This window comes from Sipha flava, unplaced genomic scaffold (assembly GCF_003268045.1).
Source record: "Sipha flava isolate LNK unplaced genomic scaffold, YSA_version1 111_pilon_pilon, whole genome shotgun sequence".
Classification (NCBI taxonomy): Eukaryota; Metazoa; Arthropoda; class Insecta; order Hemiptera; family Aphididae; genus Sipha; species Sipha flava.
The window spans coordinates 876,682-897,283 of NW_020271729.1; the positions used below are offsets into that span (position 1 = coordinate 876,682).

The window sequence follows — 20,602 nt, forward strand, 5'->3', positions numbered from 1 at the left end:
AAATTAAAGATTTTTGAAAAATCATTATTGATCTTTGTATTTTTAAAAACAAAGAATCTTCAGTATCGACATTTTGATAGAATAAAAATTGTGTCTTCTGGAGATTACTACAAAAATCAGTTTTATCTCAATGAAAAAAGTTTGTTCTGTTACCTAATTACTTAAAAAATAATTTAAATACCTACTTAAAAAATAAGTACTGATGCCGCGTGGCTTTGCCGAAAATACGTCCACATACATGCGGCATAGGCGAGGGCACAAGCCACGTGGCTTTCCTTTGATGTAGACCGCCTACTAGGCCGATCAGAAATTATACCGCGCGGCATCAAAAAAACCACGGAAAATGTATTCATGTATTCACACTCATGCCACGCAACAAAAGCTGCTCCGTCTGAACGCGACTTTCAAATTCTTTTTATATAAATGTTATTTCAATTCTATCACATTAAAATAATAAATTAATTTACCAATTATACATTTATTTTATATTAATAAGATTTATCAACCATTTGTTTGTGCTGTATAAGTAAAATCAATATTTATATAAGGCATTATATACAGTTTATAAATTTAACGAAATTTGTTAATTTATATTTAATATAAAACGACTTTAAAAAAATTTAGATAACTTGGACTTTAAACCATCCATACATTTTAACAATTTTATCAATTTTAATATTTTTACTAATTATTGAATAATTACACTTGAATTTGTATTTAGCTTAAAAGGCTTAATCAGCGGCGGACGCAGGGAGGGGTTTGGGGGTTCAACCCACCCTCCACGAAATTAATAGATGATTAATTTCAAACGTAGTTATCCTACCTTATGTACCTTAAAAAAATGAATTGTTTAAAATACGATTAAAATATGCTAGAAAAAAAATGTTTTGTTAAGAAAAGTGAATTTGTAATAATTTGTAATTTTCCAAACGTTCTAAAAGGTACTTAAAACTCAAATTTTTGAAATTCCACGATGGCAATACTTCGTAAAAATAATTCGTGTTTGTAAGTCGTTTATTATCAGTAAGTAAAAATAAGTAAATATACGTAATCGATATAATATTATTTAAAATTTTACATTATGATTGACAGGTTTCCCTAAATTTTGTATTGTATGGTTATGTGATAACGATCGACAATCGTCAATTTATAGTTAATAGTCAATAATTCCAAATAACGGTAATCAGGTCCGTATTTAAAGGGAGCACGGGTAGGCACATGTCCGAGTGCGTCAAGTCTCAGGGGCAGCAAAATATTTTAGCAATATTAATTTTAAAAATGATGTATTTAATGAAAAAATAAATAAAACAATGAAAAAAAGAAAATAGTATGTTTTATAATGTTATAATTTGTTTAATTTGTTAATTAAAAAAAGTATTAAATGATTTTCATTTATAAGTTCTAGGTATTTTGATATTAAAGAATCTCGATTATGGACGAAATAATGTGTTATATTATTATTATTATTATTTTTTTTTTTTTGGAGGGCTAATAAAATAATATGTCCGGGGCGCCAAATTTTTAAATACGGGCCTGACGGTAATTATTCTTATTTTTTCAAAACCCCCCGAAATTTTTTTCTGCCTCCACCCCTTGGCTTAATCTATTATATCATTTACCTGAAAAATAAATGATTTAATATAAAAATTCTTCAATAGGCGTAGGATAAACGTTTGATGAGTATAGAAATATATCGTCAAAAATTAGAACATAAATATTTACATATTTTGACTTTTTTACTATATAAAAATCCATTCCCTAATAACGTAATAATGTTAAAGATTGTATTAAATTAAATGTATTATAATTGCTAGAAAAATTATTCAAAACCAAAATTTGAAAATTATTAATTATTATTTAATAATTATCAATAATAATCTATTTAGACTTTACAAAGTGAAACACTGATCCACCTCCGTCAACATCGTCGATTCAGTCCAATTTTGAAATGACTGCCCCATCGCCACCTCAAGAAAATCCAAAGAAATTTAGTACACCAAACAGAACCAATGCTACCAAAAAAAGACCTATTACGGACCACTATTTAGATGAAGCTCAAAAAAAAAATGAATGAAAGTTTTGATACTTTGAACTATGTGTTAAAGGTAAAGAAGGTAGATGAAGATGAGTGCGATGTATATGCAAAACTGTTAGCAAAAAAGTTAAGAAAATATCCGGGAAGAATGCGAGACCAAATCATGTACAAAATCGACGGCTTTGAATTGAAAAAGCTATCCATACTATTTCTGTAAAATTAAAAATAATTACGATCAACTTTTTTTCAATTCTGAACGAAATTGTTGTGGGTGAGTTGCTTAATTATATTTTTCTTTTCTTCTCCATAATTTTTTTCTATTTTAACAAGTTAAAAAATTAACAATATTAAAACAAGTATTTACAGTGTTCTATTATGATGAATTGATATCATCCACCATCTCCTCTGACCACGACGGCGTCTATTTTCAATGTTTTTTCTTTTTAAAATACTCCCATAATTATTTAAACTTAGCAGACAGAGAGCCGAGGCAGCAATTATTTCAGTATCCTTCATCTCTCAATATCGCTAGTAAATGAAAGTAAAAAGGTCGTTCTTATACGCACGATTAGTTTGTTGTTTTTTAGTTAATGATATAATGCTGATAATGCAAAGGCTGTAACCGATTAAGCAGAATATAAACACACAATCACATGTGTTGTCGGTTAACCTGCTGCTCGCACTGCTCGATTTACCGCTTTTGACGGGAACGACGGGCAGCGTTAATGCGAGGAGCAAGGTTAGCGCGATTGACGTGCTTACATACTCGTGCTGCTGAGCACGTGAAAGTGACTTTCATGCTCACTTCCCTGTTCACTGCCACAAAAGTGAGCTGAATGTAAACGAGACTTTAGAAATAATCGCAATAATTATCTCTCACAATTTTCGCATCAATACTTTTAGTTCGAATAGGAGTTCCCTTCAATGGAGTTAACAAATTTTCAGTTATTTCATCACCAACTCGAAGTTTGCATATTTCCAAATTTTCTTCTATAAGTACACTTTTCGAACAATAAAGATGTTTATTGGTTTTAGTTAAGAAATTATGTAAATATCAGCAGGCTAACGTGATTTTTGTCGCTTTTTCTGGTCCGAGATTTATAGGTTTTTGAAATACTCTAAATCGACTGGCTAGGATTCCGAAGGCGTTTTCTACCACACGGCGGGCTCGCGAAAGGCGGTAATTAAAAATATGACGCTTATTATTAGTTAAATCATATTGACTGGTTTCATCAAGTTAGTCTGCAATGAAAATGCTTCATTGCCGATATATACATTAGGGTATTTTTCAACAGTATTTGCTAAACACGACGGTGGTGGAATATTTAATGTTTGATTTTGAAATTTTTCCTAAAATTTGGTATAATACAGTATTCCTCCATCCGAAATTCTGCCATTTGCCCCAACGTCAACCATTATAAATTCATATTTTGCATTAACTATTGCCATTAATATTATACTAAAAGTACCTTTATAATTATAATACATAGAACCAGAATTTGGAGGTTTTTTAATGTTAATGTGTTTACCACCTATAGATCCAATACAGTTTTCAAAATTCCATTTATTTCCAAATTTATTTGCTATAGTTTTCTATTGTTCGATAGTTTGCGGTAGCTGAAATATATGATTGTAAATATAAATACAATTTCATATTTTAAAAACTTTTTTTAAAAACAATTGAAATGTAGAACATAAATAATTAATTGCACTATTTTATTTGACACATATTTGTTTAATTTTTGAATATTATTTTATTTAGAGAGCTGATAGTAATTTTAGTGAAGCAGTTGAGACACTCAATAATTCATCTTTCCTTCCACCTAAATCAAAAAAACCTAAATCTTCATCAAGTATAGTGCAGCAAAATGAATTACTATCCCTGATATGTAATTATTTATCTAAAGAAAATCATGTACAAGATAATGATTTAGACTTGGCGAAAGTGTGGGCCAGTAAACTGAAAACATTGAATTCACATCAAAGAATATTTGCAGAAAAAGCTGTAAATGATATTTTATTTGAAGCTCAACTTGGAACATTAAACAGAAATTCTGTTCAAATTAACTCACAAACTAAATTTGAAAATTACAGTTATCCATTGTCATCATCAACAAGTTTTAGTCGTTCATCAACACCACAAACATTGAATAGTTTGATATCGGAACAATTTATAACTACATCGGAAGAAAATAAACTATTAAAAACAGTTTACACACGTATTTTACATGTTTTAATGAAGACAACTATCAATAATAATAATATATCCATATATGCTAAAATATTATAAAACTTAAAATAATGATATTGTAAATATTATCAAAAGTGTTGTTTGTATAATTACAATTATTATTTATCATAAGTATCGTATAGATTATTTTATTTAGGTACCTGAATGCGATCCTTGAGAACAGTAACTATAGCTTCACAGGTTTCCATCACGATTTGACTTATGGTAATTTGAGCAATGACTGTAGAATATTTTAAGTCTTCAAACGTTCACCCAGTTGCAAGATACCTTAAAATTAGAGCAAGCCTTTCATTTAGAGAAATACTTTCTCTCATATTAGTATCGATTTTAATAATCAATGGTTTTACCATACTTAATAGTTTATTATAGATATTAATATTCATTTGAAAATAATTATTATAGTCATTTAGGTTTGAAAGCTGGACTTCTTTTAAAATGTTTAAATGATTATATTTTTTACGTTTAGCAATCCATTATTTTACCCATCTCTTTCTATTCGTAATTCGTTTATTGGAAATAGAAAACGCTAAAATAATTGCTATGCACGCTTTACGTTTTTCGTCCATTTAAATTTTTTAAATAAATAAAGACGAATTTACAAAAAAAAATAAAGGATTTTACAAACTTTGACAACCGACACTTTAATAACTGTTCACTAGTTAAATGACAAACAGAGTATTGATATTAATCCGTACTGACGGTTTGAGGACTATACTATCAATAACGTAAATACTCTCAGTAAAACTGCCCGTGTGAGAGCCGCTTTATAGATATGGTACACCAAAATGATTTTTTCATCAGTCATCAGTATTGTTTTTTCATACTGACAGTACATCAGTACTTACCTCACACGATCAATAATACTGTCAGTATCTGAAATACTGTCAGTATTACTGATCGTATGAGGCCCGCTGAACGTGAATATAACTAGAAATTTCTAAAATTCTCGAATTTTCTTGGATAATAAGCTCAAGGGGGGGGGGCGGTATTTACCCTATTACCCACCCCTTGGATCCACCACTGCTCGGAAAATTTTTACAGATCTAACCGGCGTATATCGAAAGCCGAACGGCGGACCCGGCAGATGCACGCGCGAAAGACAACATGAAAATTAATTTCCATCCGAGTTGATAATATTATCTACTGACACTAACGGTGTCAACGTGACGGACCAAAGAAATATGTCTCAGAAAAATGAGATAACTTGGATAAATGATACGCAACGGAGTTTTGTAACTGCTTCAGTGATAACTACTGTAGATCAGAACATTTGAAACATAATTAAAAATTGAATGTATGTAACTATTGACTACCGACAACAGTTACCAGCGTATTTAATTTCAATATTTCAGCAGCGTATGTATGAAGGTGAACAGATCGCCCATATATTTTTCGATGATTAAATAAATCCGCAGTCTCACCGTAATATTATACATACTTTTAATATAAATTCTAACGTTACATATTTATATGTAATATTTCGAAATTTAGTCAAAGGTTGTAAAACGGTAACTATTAATTTATTTGATATTATATTTGATATTCACCAGCTACAACAAAAAATGTCAATGATTATTATTATATTAAGATATTATTATTGAAATTGTTCGCTGCAACTGGTGAAAATCAAAAATCATAATTATTATTTTAAAACTTTTGGTTAAATTTCGAATACGAAAAAATATGTTAAATATTATTAGTCAAATTTCGAAAGTAAATATTTAAATCCAGAACTATTTATAGTTTAATTATTCTAAAACATTATTCCGTGACTAAAAATAAATTCAAACGTTTATAACTTATTCGTAATGATATTTTTATAATTTCTAAAGTTTTGATTGAAAATTATGCGAGGTGTTTTAATTTTCTGTATAAATTATACTCCTCAATTCTCCGACCATTTTTCAAAAATTGTTTTACTGTTAAACCATTTGTCTGGTATTATATATATATATGTTTATTTATATTAATATATATTTATTATATTTATTTTATTATTTATTATATTTTTATTTTTATTTAATTTATATTTTATATTCATAAACGCAATTAAAGTTTTGAGAAAACATTTTTAGATTTATATTTTAATAAGTTGTAAATCAATGATTGTTTACCGTTTTACAATCAATAAATGGTAAATTCGTTAGGGTCGCCGCGTCCACGTAGGACATAGTGTTGTAATAAAATAATATAACCCACTACCACTGGTATATTACATTCACCCTTAACAACGAAAAGTCACAACAAATATTTTTATCAATGTAAATAAGTGATTGAAGTAAAATAAATTAGCGTATTGTAATAGTGAGTTAATTTATAATACATGTATTGGACTTGCATTTAAAAAACTATGTCATACAGAGATTTATTTAGTAAGTAATTTCAGCATCCAGATTCTAATAAAAATTACAATAGGTCTAATAGTAACTATTATTATAGTTATAATTAATAATCACAATGCTTATCTAGAAATTATTAATATCTATAACACATTTTTTAGAGTTCACTGAATCCATGAGATCATTGGGGTTCCATCAACAAATATCTATGGATAGTTTCCATAGCCCAAATTTCGCTTTAGTGTCTGAAGTTTTACTTTGGTTAGCTTTACGTTTCGAACCAGATATTAATTTACCACATGAAATTGAAACTTCTGAACAAAGAGTATACTTTATTCGTTCAATAGTGGAATTTTTTGTAAGTAATTCCAAGCCAAACTTAATACCAACATTTTATAATATTTTTTTTTAATAGGTTCTTAAAACTAACATTAAATTAAATGTAAAAAAAATATATCAAGCTGATCGAAATGCAGTTGGCGAATTATTAAAAATAACAGATTTACTTAATGATGCATTAAACGCCAAAATAGCATATGAAAATGAAAGTGTTTCCAAATTAGATATTAACTTAACTTATAAAGTATTTTGTAATACATATGTAAGTATATAGAAGTTTATTACTCATCAGTCTTATTATTCTAGGCAAACGAACTAAAAACGACCAGAGAATTAGCATCAAAAATTACTCAAAAAGGTGCTACTTTATTTCGTTCTCTAGAAGAAGAATCAGAACTACGACCAATCAGAGATAATCGAGTAAATGGTGCTTTAGACATAAATGAAGTTGAACAAAGCCTTAAAACATTAATCGAGAAAACAAAAAGAGAAACAAGCCATATAAAAGATTTGATAAAAAATGTATCAGCGACCGAAGCAAATCTTGACGCAAAAATTGCAAAAAGAAGAGAAGATTTAGAAAGAAATTCAAAGAGACTTAATACATTAAAACAAGTTAGGTAAATACTTTGGAAATGTATGCAAATATTTTTATTACAGTGAATTAAGATTAAACATAATCTGAACTTTATTCAATGTAATTTTACCATGGTGTTTATTTGTTTCTGTCCGTGTATACCAATAATTTAAAGTAAAGTTAGGAAATTAATTCTATTGGGTACTTTGAGGAGATAATTTTATGAATTTATCAATAGTTTTCTGTATTGAAAAGAATTTATAAAAAAATCTTAAATTCAACTAAGATTTGGACCTTCACAGATTTTGATGATATTCACTATTTTTTTTTATGTACTCGATTTTGATCAGAGAGATTGTTTTGATCATCTTGATAGGAAATTATAGTTAGTTGGTATTTTGAAAAAAACTATTGAACAAATTTCCCAATAATTACGAAAAAATATAAAAAACAATAAAATTTAAGATGAATTTTCGTTTTCACTGAAATTCAAAAAATAATCAAAGAGAATTGAAGTTTTTACAAATGTTTGTTTGTTTTTTTTTATCACCATTCGCTATAGATAATATTATTTTTAAAAGATTTTTTTGAAACCGTTTAAACATATATGAAAATTAAGGTTTCTTAGTATATTTTCAAAAAGATCAAAAAAATAATTTTGGTTTGATAAAATTTTGGTCTTGAAAATATTATAAAGTTTCTAATACATTAAATGTTTAACTTACCATAGAAAAAAATTGGTTCTTGTAGTATATTAATCATTTTTAGAAATATTAACTGATCCACCTAACATCTTTTATTCAGTATCGTTATTTTGATAGCAATGGTATATTGTTTTTAAGTTCAAAAAACCAATACTATATCAATACCATTCACCCATTTCTGTAACAACCCTGTATATGGAATTTCACTTTTTGTAATTTTCTATTCCATAAGTATTGACAATAAAGGTTATAATATTTTATTCACAATTTAAAATCAATTATATTGATTAAACACAAATATTTTGTTTTCAGGCCAGCATTCTTAGAGGAATTTGAGGATCTTGAATCTGAACTCAGAAATTTATACCAAGAGTATATTACAAGGCAAAGATGCATTAGTTATTTAGAACATCAACAGGAACAGGTTGCTCAAGCAGAACTAATGCATATGCAAGAACAACAAGTAATTTATTTTTATTGGTAAGATACTAAAATATAACTGATATTTTTTTCCAAATAAGGAGATGACAAAGAAAATAATTGAGAATAATAAACAAGATGATGATTTAAAACTATTGGAAGGAGTTAATAACGAATCATTTAATAATCAATTTTTGGAAAATACGCCAGATATAAGTATTAAAGGAAGAGGTAAATTAGACAGTTATTCAGTATTATATTAAGTAGGGTTAGGAATATTATAGAATCATTATAAAATATATATATTTAAAATTAAATATTTTTTTTTTTTTTTACTTTTTAGTAAGTAGTGCAGCTACAAGTAGAAATCGAAGCATGTTTGACCATTTAACAGACAGTGAAACAGATTCTGATTTAATGTTGGATGATGAAGATTCAAATATAATGGCATCTGATGGAGAACTATCAACTTCAAAAGCTGAAAAACTAGGAAGCATTCATAGTGATAGTGATAATTGATAAAATACATTTTTATACACAAAATAATATATTTTATTATTTTAAAATTTAAAATATGAGTTAGATATATTTATATTTTTTTCACAATTTGTACAACATCTTCATCATTCAATTCATGATCTTTACCAACTTTTTGTGGCATATGTTTGACAGATGATCCCCAAACTAAAGCACTACACAAAAATATATTCATATGTGTTAAAATAATATAATAGTGAAATGAAAAATAACTTTTAATACTTACTATTTAAATTCTTTAGCAATGGTCCGATGAAGCTTATTACAAAAGTCTTCAATACTTTTCCTTTCATTATGCAAAACAATTGGTGAACCATAGTCTGGTAATTGTCCTTTAGGCTTAGTATAACTATTAAAATATTTGTTAAAAATTACTGATAATTTTTAAGATAAATATTTCTGTAGAAAGTTTACAATTCGTAACATTGATAATTTTATAATACTAAATTTGAAAATATTATTAAGTTGTAATCAAATAATTAGGATTATATTATTTATTTTTTTTTGTAATATTATTGATTGAAAGTTGTGCACTACTTACATTCGAACTAATTTCAAGTATTCCCACATTTTTTCTAATAAGTCATCAAAATTCCATTTATGATGAGCACTTATAGGTACTGTATGTGGTATTTTGTAAATTATATCCAATTCTTCTATACTTATTTGATCTAGAACAAACAAAAATAAAATTATACATTAGGTTACATTAATAATATTAAATCAAATAAAATAAATGATAAATCAAATTATTATTAATTCTTAGTTAAAAAATAAATTAACTTTAAATATATATAGGATAAAAATATATATAAACCCTGTATATACTATATATACTAACCAATTTTGTTCAATATGTAAATACAAGGTAAATAAATACGATTTCCTTCTACTACATCAATAAGATCATCAGAATTGGCATCATATCTAAGAGTGATATCAGCATTATGAATTCGATACTCTGATAATATGGTTTTAACAGTATCTAAATCTAATTCACTTTGTGGAACCTGAAAACAGAAGTACAATATATTTATGTAAAAAATATATAACAATATAAAAAAATAGTTATAAATTATAACCATAGTCTGTAGATTAATTCCACCCTTATCCTTACGGCGAAACACAATATTTGGTGGAGATTTGTTTAATCTTAATCCGAATCCTTCTAATTCATGTTCGATTAACTTTTTGTGTTTTAATGGTTTAAGAACATCCAAGACAATAAAAATTAACGAACATGTACGAGCAACAGCAATTACTTGACGTCCACGACCTTTACCATCCTTGGCGCCTTCAATAATACCGGGTAAATCCAAAAGCTATATTTAATGTAATATATTTAAAATTAATAATTATAAAATAATAATAATAATAATAAAATACATTATAAAAATAGATTTAAATTTTAAAGTAAAATAAATTAAAAAATTATTAAATTACTTGGATTTTTGCTCCTTTATACTTAATACATCCAGGAACGGTAGTTAAAGTTGTAAACTCATAAGCAGCAACTTCTGAATAAACACCAGCCAAATTACTTAATAGCGTCGATTTACCAACAGAAGGAAAACCTAAAAAAAAAAAAAAAACCAGTGATCAAACCTAAATATGTAGTAAAATAGTTGATCATCTTACCGACAAAACCAATTCTAGCATCTCCTGTTTTGGCCACATCAAAACCTTCTCCAGTACCACCACCACCACCTTTTGGCGTGATAAGTTCTCGTCGAAGTTTAGCAATACGAGCTTTTAGCAAACCCAAATGTCCAGCTGTTGCTTTGTTCTTCTGCGTTCTAGCCATCTACAGAAAAATATACTTAATTTTATAACAATTTATTTAATCAATTTAATCGCACTTACTTCGGCCTCGATGGCCGAAATTCTTTCAAGTATAGTAGACATATTTCAAAATTATTTCAACTTTAAAAGAAAAAAGTTCTCAAAATCCAGAGAAACGTCGTTTTAAATCAGGATTTGGACTTTTAGCATTTATTGACGGTAGTACCCAACTATGGAAACATAATATTTTTCCCGAGTTCGTACCATAACCTTAATACAACACACATATTACATGGCACAGTAACACAATTGCTGGTTAAAGTGGTTAAACAGTGAACTTGATGAAATTCAATATATTTTTTTTCAAATTCAACGATAATTTAAAATTAACGACAGCACGGACGGTATTGAATCGGTATTTAATTTGTTCGTTCTAATTCCATATTGTTCGACTTGCGTACGGAATAATTTTCAATTTCCGTATTCATCTTACCCGTTTGGTTATGGTTTATTATGTTAATAACAATGGAAATGAAAATGATATAAGCCAAAATAAAATACCTATTGATCTTACTTATCATCTATATGTACCTATCACAATAACAAACTGGTAAATAGTTAATTATAAAAAATCAGACTTACAAATTTATTCTAGTTGCGACAAACAGTCTACTACTTTGCTACCACCATCTTAAACGAGTAGATTTCGTCAATTTTACGCTGTTCGCACTCACGTTGCATTGATTTTTATTCAGTTTCTTTTATATCGTCTTACCTGTTCAGCAGTGCTATTTCGTGAATATTGTTTGAAAACTACAAAATGGTATTGGATTAAATAATTCGTTAAGTTAGTATAACATGAGAAATTATAAAACAGAACATTTTATTTGTTTACAGTCGCACACAATATTGTTGATTCAACCAGGTAACAAACCAGAAACAAGAACATATTCCGATTACGAATCTGTTAATGATTGCATGGAAGGTATTTAATATTTGTATGCTGTTATTATAATTTTTTCATGCATTTATGTTAATGTTATATTGTTTCAGGTGTTTGTAAAATTTATGAGGAACATCTGAAGAAATTAAATCCTAAGTCCGTGTCTATAACATATGACATAACTCAATTGTTTGAGTTCATTGACCATTTAGCTGATCTTTCATGTCTTGTGTATGTAGACAAACTTAAAAAGTATGACTTTATATGCTTTTATTTATAAAATTATAAATTCTGTTTAGATATCAAAAAAGTACAATGACATATGCTCCTTATAACAAAGATTGGATAAAAGAAAAAATATATGTCTTATTAAGATGTCAAGCAAATCAACGTCAATAAAGCTATGAATTGAACGAACATTTTTTTAATAATTATTATGAGGCTGTTTTTTTATTCATATATAATAATTTTGAGTAGTTATAAAATATGTTACATTATAGATATCTACTACAAATCAATTGTAAGTTGACTTCAAGTCATTGATGACATACATTTTAATTATAATTTAATGTCTTAAAGATATCTTTTATCATGAAAAGTTTCATTTCATTACACAGTTATAAATTTAAAAATGTAGTTAAATTATATTATTTGTGACCATTTGTAATTAACAACTTGATTTAATGTAATTATTATGGAGTTGTGAATTTTTTTGTGTACCTAAGTTTCTATTATACAGGAGTTCAATCAATTATACCAAATATTTCATATTATAATAAAACAGGAGAATTATACAAAATAAAAGTAGGTGTTATTAAAATTTATATTTTGTCTTTGCTACCTTCATATTTGATATAGTATTTTTACTTCTGCATCTTAAAACTTAAAATCATAATATTATCTTGAGTATATAATTTTCATAAAACAGTTGTATGTATTAAAATTCTGATCTGAGTATATATTATAAAAATACAAAATTCTTAAGTATTACTAAAAAAATACTGTATTTTTTCTTATTAAATTTTACTGTAGTATTTTAATCAAGGCAAAAATGTAACGAGTAATGTGTAATTGGTTTAGTTTGGAAAAATTAATATGGTCATGGTATGTTCCTACATTTATTTAAATATTCAAAATAAAGGTGAACCATGTGTTTTATGTCTAATTGCAAAATATATTTTTATTCTTTTTTAAATAAAAATTGTGTGATTTGTATAACAATGTCAATAATTATTTTACAATGCTGTATCATTATAAAAATAAAACGTAGGAAAACTTGCATAGAAATGTAATTTTTAAATATCTGATACAACAAATTAAATAAATTTTTTAGTAGAAGTCTTTAAACTCTGATAGTCTATGTAATTGCATGATCATTGTGTACAAAAATTGAATTGTAGATCTAATTACATAAAATATGATTTTTATAATTATATTGTATAAAGTGTATGTATATCTATTTGTACCAAATTACCCAATACTTAATTACTGACCTTATATATTTAAATGTTTTTTTTATTATTATTTTTGGTATATTTATCACATAATGTGATTGCTTACATAACAGATTAAATAATAGAATATTTATTTAGTTAAATATTTAAGTAAAAGATAATATAAGTTATAAAGTATACAATCAAATTGTATATGAATTTTTGTTCTCATTTGCATGACTAAAATATAATTATTTATTATGCTATTGAAAATTATTCAGGTAAAAGACTTAAGTTAACAACAGATTTTGTATGTGATACAATTTTACTTTCATCATTTACTAAAATAAAATATGAAACTATTATTTATTAATAAATATTGAAAAAATTATCATAATATTTATTTTAAATAATACATTTTTAGATATTGGACCCAATAAATCGATCCAAAAAAAATACAGTGTATTTGTTGATTGTAAATTGTCATACGAGTAATTAAAATTGTTCCATTGAGCTCTTCTGACTCAGCTGGATGTCTAATACCCTAACATTTTGAATGGAGAAATTTTTTCCATGAGTCATTGGTCAAGTGTTTTTTATATGTTTTATGTCAGGGGTGGATTCAAGGGGGCAAGTGTCACCTTCATTGGAAAAAAATTAAGTATATTTCTTCTTTAGCTTTTATAGGCCATTAAGGCCCATCACTGCTCCACATAGCCTCCTCTATTTCTCTCTATCATTTACTAATTCTTCCGGATTCGGTATCAACCCAAGTATTTTGAAATTCTGGTTTTACTTGTATAACCATCTTTTCTTCGGTCTGAAGTATATTTAAAAAAACTAAATAATAGATAAGAAAAATAAATGTTAACAGTTTTAGTACAATGTTGTTTTATTATTTTTGGGATGTCTAAACCCCCCTCATAAAGACTCCCTACGTAAGCTTATGTTCAACTATATTATGTAATTTCTTCTATAAAGTGCCCTAACCGTAAGTTGATACTGGATCCGCCCTTGCTCTATGTTGCATCCTGGTCCTAAATTCAGTTTTTTTAAGTATTCTCTTCACAAAGGAATAAGAATATTATTCTATTATATTATATTCCTATTACTCTATGATTCTCATTACAATATTCAATTAGGTATTAGTGTTGATAATTGATAGGTACAATTTAAATGATATTACTATTTATTATTATCAACTTGTAGATAATAATAATCTATTATTCTTTATAAGCTTACCTAAATTATTTGTATTTTATGTTATATGTACCTATGTGTTTCATCAACGTTATATGAACAATAAAAGTAAGTGATATAAGTCATTATAATTAATTTAAAATATAACTAAAATAAAGTATTCTTTTTTATATTAATAATAATAATTAAGAAATAACTAAAATAAATTACTTCTTTTCTTTTGATTTTTAAATTTACATAAATGTGCCTTCTCTACATTTTAATATACATTTTCAAATGTAATTTTAATCTTGTTTATTATTGTAAATAATATTTTTTCATTATCTATATCAAATATCCTACGAATGTTCGGGACAACATATTGTGGATTAAAGTTTATCCTGACCTAAGGCTGTTCGATTGTCATAAAATATAATCGATTATCCAAATATTAAATAATCGAAAAATTCGATTAATCGAAGATTTTCATCAAGAAGTGCTCGATTGTTCAATAGTCAAGGATTAATCGATTAAAAAAAAATATAGATAAAGGTTTAACGGTTTAAATGGTTTAAGTATAGCTCTATTGTATTTCCTGCCAGGTGCCCAGGTTTAAGGTTTTTGGTTAACTCATTTAAGAAAAATGCAAAAATTTATCCTTAGATTAACATTTAATCAGTGCTCGACTTGGCAAAATTAAAGAAAGGGACTCTATTTACTTTAAAGAAAAGAACGTCCCCAAAACTGGCTGAGTGTTATGATTATAGCGTAATAATAGTAGGGGGACGCTAAAATTTCTGAAAATTAGTTGGGGTACTCCGTCCCCCTTCAAGTTGAGCACTGCATTTAATATACTTTTGAAATACTAAGAACTAATAAGTGTAAAGAGTATTCTGTTTGATGATTAGAATGATGATGGATAACAATTTGTCACTGTGTGTGCTGTCCGAGGGCAGTGCAAACTGGTCACTTGTCCAGGCCCCAGGACTTCACGTATATTTAATAATTGATACCTATAGGCAGGGGCAGACCCACAGGAATTTAAATGTGGAGCTAAGAATATGACTAACTAAGGATCTGTAGTGACGTACATTTTAAGATCTAAAGTGGTGCCAAAAACTGAAATTGTAATCTTGTGTAGATAGGTTAACAATTTTGATAAAATAGCTTTAATTTTTAGTTATGACTTATGTTACTATTATAGGTGTGGTATTTAAGTAATAAAAATCACTCACAATTTAATTTAATTAAAATAGACACTATATTATATAAATATGTATGTACAAATATCGATGAGCATTACAATTGCGGAGGAATTGCCGAATATATCGCGAAGTGTAATGAACGGTGTATCGCGCATTGTACTCACGGACTGACTGAATGAGTGGCTGACCAGCCGGTATATATATATCGGCGTCGATTGTCTAGAACATTCTCGAAATTACCTTAACGAAATAATTATCGCATATTCTAGAACATGGGATTTCCCTTATCCACTGACAATATTGTAAACAACTTGGACGATTCGTGGTGCGTTGTTCACGTCACCACATAGAAAATGTATTTAAAATTTTAAAGACTAAAACTAGTAAAACTCACAGCGCTTGTATTAAAATTAAAATAAATCCTTACCTATCTATTTAGCAAATATAATAGTTAGTTATAGACTTATAGTTAGTAAGTTATTATATAATAACTGCTAATAAATTCCAGACTATCTTGATTAATATTTTTGCTTTAATTAATATAAATGTCCCCCCCCAAAAAAAAAAACGTTAAGATCCATGTCTATATTAATTTATATCCCTACCTACAAGCGTAACTATTGTCTCTTTGCACCAGATAACTAAATGTTAACTTAAGCAGTTTAGCCTTTAGGTAATAAAATTAATAATATTGTTTTTTTTATTTATTGCATTTCGATGTATCGATCAATCGATGTTTCGATTAATCGGTGATGAATACTTTTAAAATTAATAATAGATTAATCGATGCTGCAGTCGATTAATCAAAACAATCGAACAGCCCTATCCTGACCATATGATAAAGAAAATAATCTTCCTAAACTCTATGCGCATATTGTTCAATTTATCACTCAGTAAATTCTTTCTTTTTTCTAATGAATTTCTTCGTAATCGCACCAACAAATGTATACAATGAACAGGGACGTAAGTATAGATTATTAATGGAGCGTGTTTTGACTTTTAATTATTAGTAATAAACTGACATGAAAAAAAAAATAATACAAATATAGGTATATTAATAAAATACTTTTAATATTATTTTTAATAATTAAATATTATACAAGTAAATTTAATCGTTGCCTAAGCTGTATTAGTTTGTAAAGTATCAGCAATTACATATCTATAAATATTTAGAAGAACTAGTCCAGTAAGTCGCTTTTAACCAATGGTGTTTTGTAAATATGTCTTTGAGCTCTTTAATGTAGAAAAGAGATGTTTCTCACTTGCAGTAGACACAAAAAGAGTGAGCAAACATTTTCATCACCATCACACACTGTTTTCCCGAAAAAAAAAATGAAAAGAGAGTTTTTTAAATTTCTACAACTTATAATTTCTTAAATACACTTATTTGTGATTTGGGACTTTTAAAATTGTTAGATATTACAAAAGTTTAGTAAAACTAATGTTAATATCTGTTTTATTAAAAATGTAGGTTTCTAAAAAATAATAATAATAATTTAATATTGTTGTTGATATTCGAATTTCAATTTGGGAATCTCTTTTGTTCTTTGATTAGTATTACAGTTGCAGGATTTTTACCTTCTTACATTGGGTGCAGTGGCGGATTAATCCACTGGAACACCGGGGAAGTTCCCGGTGAGCCGGTAGTCGTATTATAACACTAGGCCGATGTACTTTGATTAAAAATTATTTTATAAAAATAATGTTTTAAAATGTAAGATTGTGATAAAAATCTAGTATATCTGTATAAATATGATGTAAGCGATTCTACGAGCATTTAATCCATGAATACAGGAGACTTTTATGGAAAATTATTATTATTGGATGGTGGGCCGGTTATACGGTAATTACCCGGCCGAAGTTTTTAGCCAATCCGCCGCTGATTTGATGTCATGGATTTTTTAATTTTTTTTTCATTCAAGGAGAATTGCGTTATCATCATGCGTAACCGAAACTACTAAGGTTTATAGATAATAGAATGGACTATGACTATGATGGTCTAAATAAGTAAAATAGTATAATTTTTATGCCACCACGAGCCGTGTTTACTTCTAGCGACGTCACTGATAGGGAAACGAAGGGAGAAGAGATTTATTTAGTATACACGACAATGTTTTTAAGGAGCAGCCGCTCTATCAATATTTTGGGGGTAGGTGATTAATAATTAGGTGGGTATTCTTTTGCTTTCATGAAGAATAAAATTGTTATTTTATAATCGTCAAACATCAATAGACTAGGTACATATTATCTAAATTTCACTACATAGAATAGTATAATAATATATAGGTACTGTATAATACGTAGTAGTATAGTACGTACTACGTAATACGTTTAGTATGTTGTTTATACACTTATACGTTACCTGAATCGCTAAATGCAGAAAGGGCACATGTCCAATATTTTACAAAAATCACTTTATTGCATAATCCAATTTAATATTGATAAATACATGATTTTGTGCAGACAAGGCACATATCCTATTAAATAGATCCCCGTTAAAAATAATTTAAAATTTCGTTAATTGCAGAAAAGGCACATGTCCTGGACATGTAACCTTTTTGCATCAAAATTATACTTTAGTAATATTATCAGGCCTAAACTTCGTGAAATTACTTTATTGTATGACATGAAATATTGTTCTATTTATAAATTTAATTTTTTATAATTGTTTATCAGTAAATAAAGATTATAATGGGAAAACGTTGCTTTACCTAATTATAAAATAAAATGATTATCAGTGAATAAAATAAATATTGTACTGGTACGATCTTGTACGATCATAACGTGTATAACTTTAAAATATGAGTTCAGGCGACGAATGTATTAGTCCTCTCAAAAGAAAAAAAGGTGTTTCTAACAGTGATAAATATAAAAGAAATATTATTAAGCAAGCAAAAATCGAAGGGAAAAAACATACAAACTGGATTGGAAAAATAGTTGCTACAAAGAATGATCCTTCATTAATACTTAAAGAATGGTAATTATATAATATTTAGTTTGTTTTATTCGTTATTAATAAGTAGTAGCTTTTATATTTTTACAATAATATTTTCGATTTAAAGTTGTTCAAAAAAATGTCTCAAAGACATTCAACAAGAAAAACTTGAAAATACTATGAAAATGTTTTATGAAATGCATTCTAAAAATGAACAAGACCTTCATCTTCAACGAACAATAGAAATAAAAGAAATTACAAGAAAACGAAAACGAATAGAAACAGAAGAAGGAAAAGAAAAACCGAAATCCAAAAGTGTTCAGTATTTTTTAATAGTAGATGGACAGCGTATTCAAGTATGTAAGAAAGCTTTCATTAACGTTTATAATATTTCTATTAAAAAAATTAGACGGCTGGTCGATTTGTTAGAAAATATTATTACCCCAGTTGATATGAGAAGCAAAAATATTAGTGCTAATACTATGCCATATGAGTATTGTCAAAAAATACATGAACATATACTGAGTTTTCCAACTAAAGATACTCATTACACAACACGATTGAAAAATTATTTGAACCCTAAATTAAATGTTAAAACTATGCACACAATGTTTTTAGAAAAGTATCCAGAATTAGAAGGGAAAATAAAATATCAATATTATTGGGAGTATTTTAAGAATAATTTTTCATTAAACTTTGGTGCTCCAGTCAAAGATGCTTGTTCAAAATGCGAAGAATTAAATACAAAAATAATGAGTAAAGATTTAAATGATGTTGCAAAAAGAGTTGCTGCTGCGGAATTACTAGTTCATAAACGTAGAAGCAAAAAATTTTATAATAATATTAAAAAAACAATAGAGATTTCTCAACAGAATAAAAAAGTGTTAGGTCTTTGCTTTGATTTTATGGCTGTAGTTGACTTACCTAAAATACCGGTGCAGGAAGTATATTATTATCGTCAATTATCTGTCAATACTTTTGGTATTCATAATTTAAATACGAATAATTTATTTTGTTATGTTTATCATGAGGCAACAGCAAGAAAAACGCCAAATGATGTATGCTCTTTTTTGGTTCACTATATTAATAATTTTGTTGATGATAATGTTGAGGAATTGCATTTGTTTTATGACAATTGTGCTGGGCAAAACAAAAACCATGCATTACTCAGAATGATTATGGCTCTAGTTGAAATTAAAAAATTAAAAAAAGTTCAGGTGTTTTTTCCACAAAGAGGATACTCGTTTTTGCCGTGTGATCGTGACTTTGCATTGATAAAAAAACAACTGAACAGAGTGGATCGTCTATACACTTTAGAAGACTGTATAGAACTTATTTTAAAATCATCAAGAAACCCAGAAAAATTTTCAGTGTTTCTAGTTGATAAAAGTATGATTTATGACTATCAAATGTGGTTTCCACAATCTTATAATAAAAATACTAACGCATTAGAATGTTTAAGCCGTAATAAAACATTGAAACAACGTCGTACAATAGAAAAATTTTTAATTTCTAAGTACCATTATTTTGAATGTGTATCGGAAAAATGTGGAATAATTGAGGCAAGTGAATTTATTGACGGAATAATATCAAACCATTTCAAATTGAGAAAAAACAATGCAATGCCCATACAACTCCCAAAAACACTAGTTTATACTTCAAGCTTACCAATTCTTGAAAGCAAAATGAAAGATTTGAAGCAACTAGCGAAATATATTCCGGAGCCAGCATTGCAATCATTTTGGAATTATATATTTTCGTTACAAACTAAGACTGTTACTAACCTCAAGCAAGGCAAAATAGAACATAAGATATTTATATAATTAAATTTCTAATTATTAAAAATATATCAAATATTTTTGACTCAATATTAGTATATAATCTACTGTATATTATTTAATCATGTCAATTTAACTTTTATGC

General features: G+C 27.3%; 4 protein-coding genes across 5 annotated transcripts; 3 read left to right on the forward strand and 1 right to left on the reverse strand.

Annotated features, from left to right (window-relative positions):
• Window positions 1-6,566: 6,566 nt before the first annotated feature.
• Window positions 6,567-9,238, forward strand: LOC112689316 (clusterin-associated protein 1). Of its 2 annotated transcripts, XM_025562966.1 has the most exons (7): window positions 6,567-6,658; window positions 6,787-6,983; window positions 7,041-7,208; window positions 7,271-7,584; window positions 8,558-8,708; window positions 8,767-8,896; window positions 9,009-9,238. In XM_025562966.1, the coding sequence occupies exons 1-7, from the start codon at window positions 6,637-6,639 to the stop codon at window positions 9,182-9,184; spliced, it is 1,158 nt and encodes a 385-aa protein (XP_025418751.1). In that variant the 5' UTR covers window positions 6,567-6,636; the 3' UTR covers window positions 9,185-9,238. The 2 variants fall into 2 exon arrangements, with proteins under 2 accessions (XP_025418751.1, XP_025418754.1); XM_025562969.1 differs by lacking the exon at window positions 7,041-7,208.
• Window positions 9,225-11,220, reverse strand: LOC112689327 (GTP-binding protein 128up). The gene is made up of 8 exons (XM_025562982.1): window positions 11,066-11,220; window positions 10,841-11,006; window positions 10,646-10,776; window positions 10,285-10,524; window positions 10,044-10,212; window positions 9,744-9,873; window positions 9,429-9,551; window positions 9,225-9,357 (listed from the first exon to the last, which is right to left on the reverse strand). The coding sequence occupies exons 1-8, from the start codon at window positions 11,105-11,107 to the stop codon at window positions 9,255-9,257; spliced, it is 1,104 nt and encodes a 367-aa protein (XP_025418767.1). The 5' UTR covers window positions 11,108-11,220; the 3' UTR covers window positions 9,225-9,254.
• Window positions 11,221-11,591: 371 nt separating this feature from the next.
• Window positions 11,592-12,751, forward strand: LOC112689333 (enhancer of rudimentary homolog). The gene is made up of 4 exons (XM_025562995.1): window positions 11,592-11,807; window positions 11,882-11,969; window positions 12,038-12,158; window positions 12,227-12,751. The coding sequence occupies exons 1-4, from the start codon at window positions 11,805-11,807 to the stop codon at window positions 12,324-12,326; spliced, it is 312 nt and encodes a 103-aa protein (XP_025418780.1). The 5' UTR covers window positions 11,592-11,804; the 3' UTR covers window positions 12,327-12,751.
• Window positions 12,752-18,430: 5,679 nt separating this feature from the next.
• Window positions 18,431-20,489, forward strand: LOC112689050. Its single transcript, XM_025562552.1, is given in 3 exon segments — window positions 18,431-18,721; window positions 18,807-20,454; window positions 20,457-20,489. Coding segments are annotated over 3 exon segments (1,857 nt in total). The 5' UTR covers window positions 18,431-18,545.
• The last annotated feature ends 113 nt before the right edge of the window (window positions 20,490-20,602 follow it).

Bases quoted from the DNA above. Each gene is read 5' to 3' on its own strand.
- LOC112689327 (XM_025562982.1), bottom strand. From the start codon at position 11,107: ATGTCTACTATACTTGAAAGAATTTCGGCCATCGAGGCCGAA. The intron at 10,525-10,645 runs GTAATTTAATAA...CATTAAATATAG, and splicing joins ATAAAGGAGCAAAAATCCAA to CTTTTGGATTTACCCGGTAT. The intron at 9,874-10,043 runs GTTAGTATATAT...TGTTTGTTCTAG, and splicing joins TTACATATTGAACAAAATTG to ATCAAATAAGTATAGAAGAA.
- LOC112689316 (XM_025562966.1), top strand. From the start codon at position 6,637: ATGTCATACAGAGATTTATTTA. The intron at 6,659-6,786 runs GTAAGTAATTTC...CACATTTTTTAG, and splicing joins GTCATACAGAGATTTATTTA to AGTTCACTGAATCCATGAGA. The intron at 8,709-8,766 runs GTAATTTATTTT...TTTCCAAATAAG, and splicing joins TGCATATGCAAGAACAACAA to GAGATGACAAAGAAAATAAT.
- LOC112689333 (XM_025562995.1), top strand. The intron at 11,970-12,037 runs GTATTTAATATT...ATATTGTTTCAG, and splicing joins TGTTAATGATTGCATGGAAG to GTGTTTGTAAAATTTATGAG. The intron at 12,159-12,226 runs GTATGTAGACAA...AATTCTGTTTAG, and splicing joins GCTGATCTTTCATGTCTTGT to ATATCAAAAAAGTACAATGA.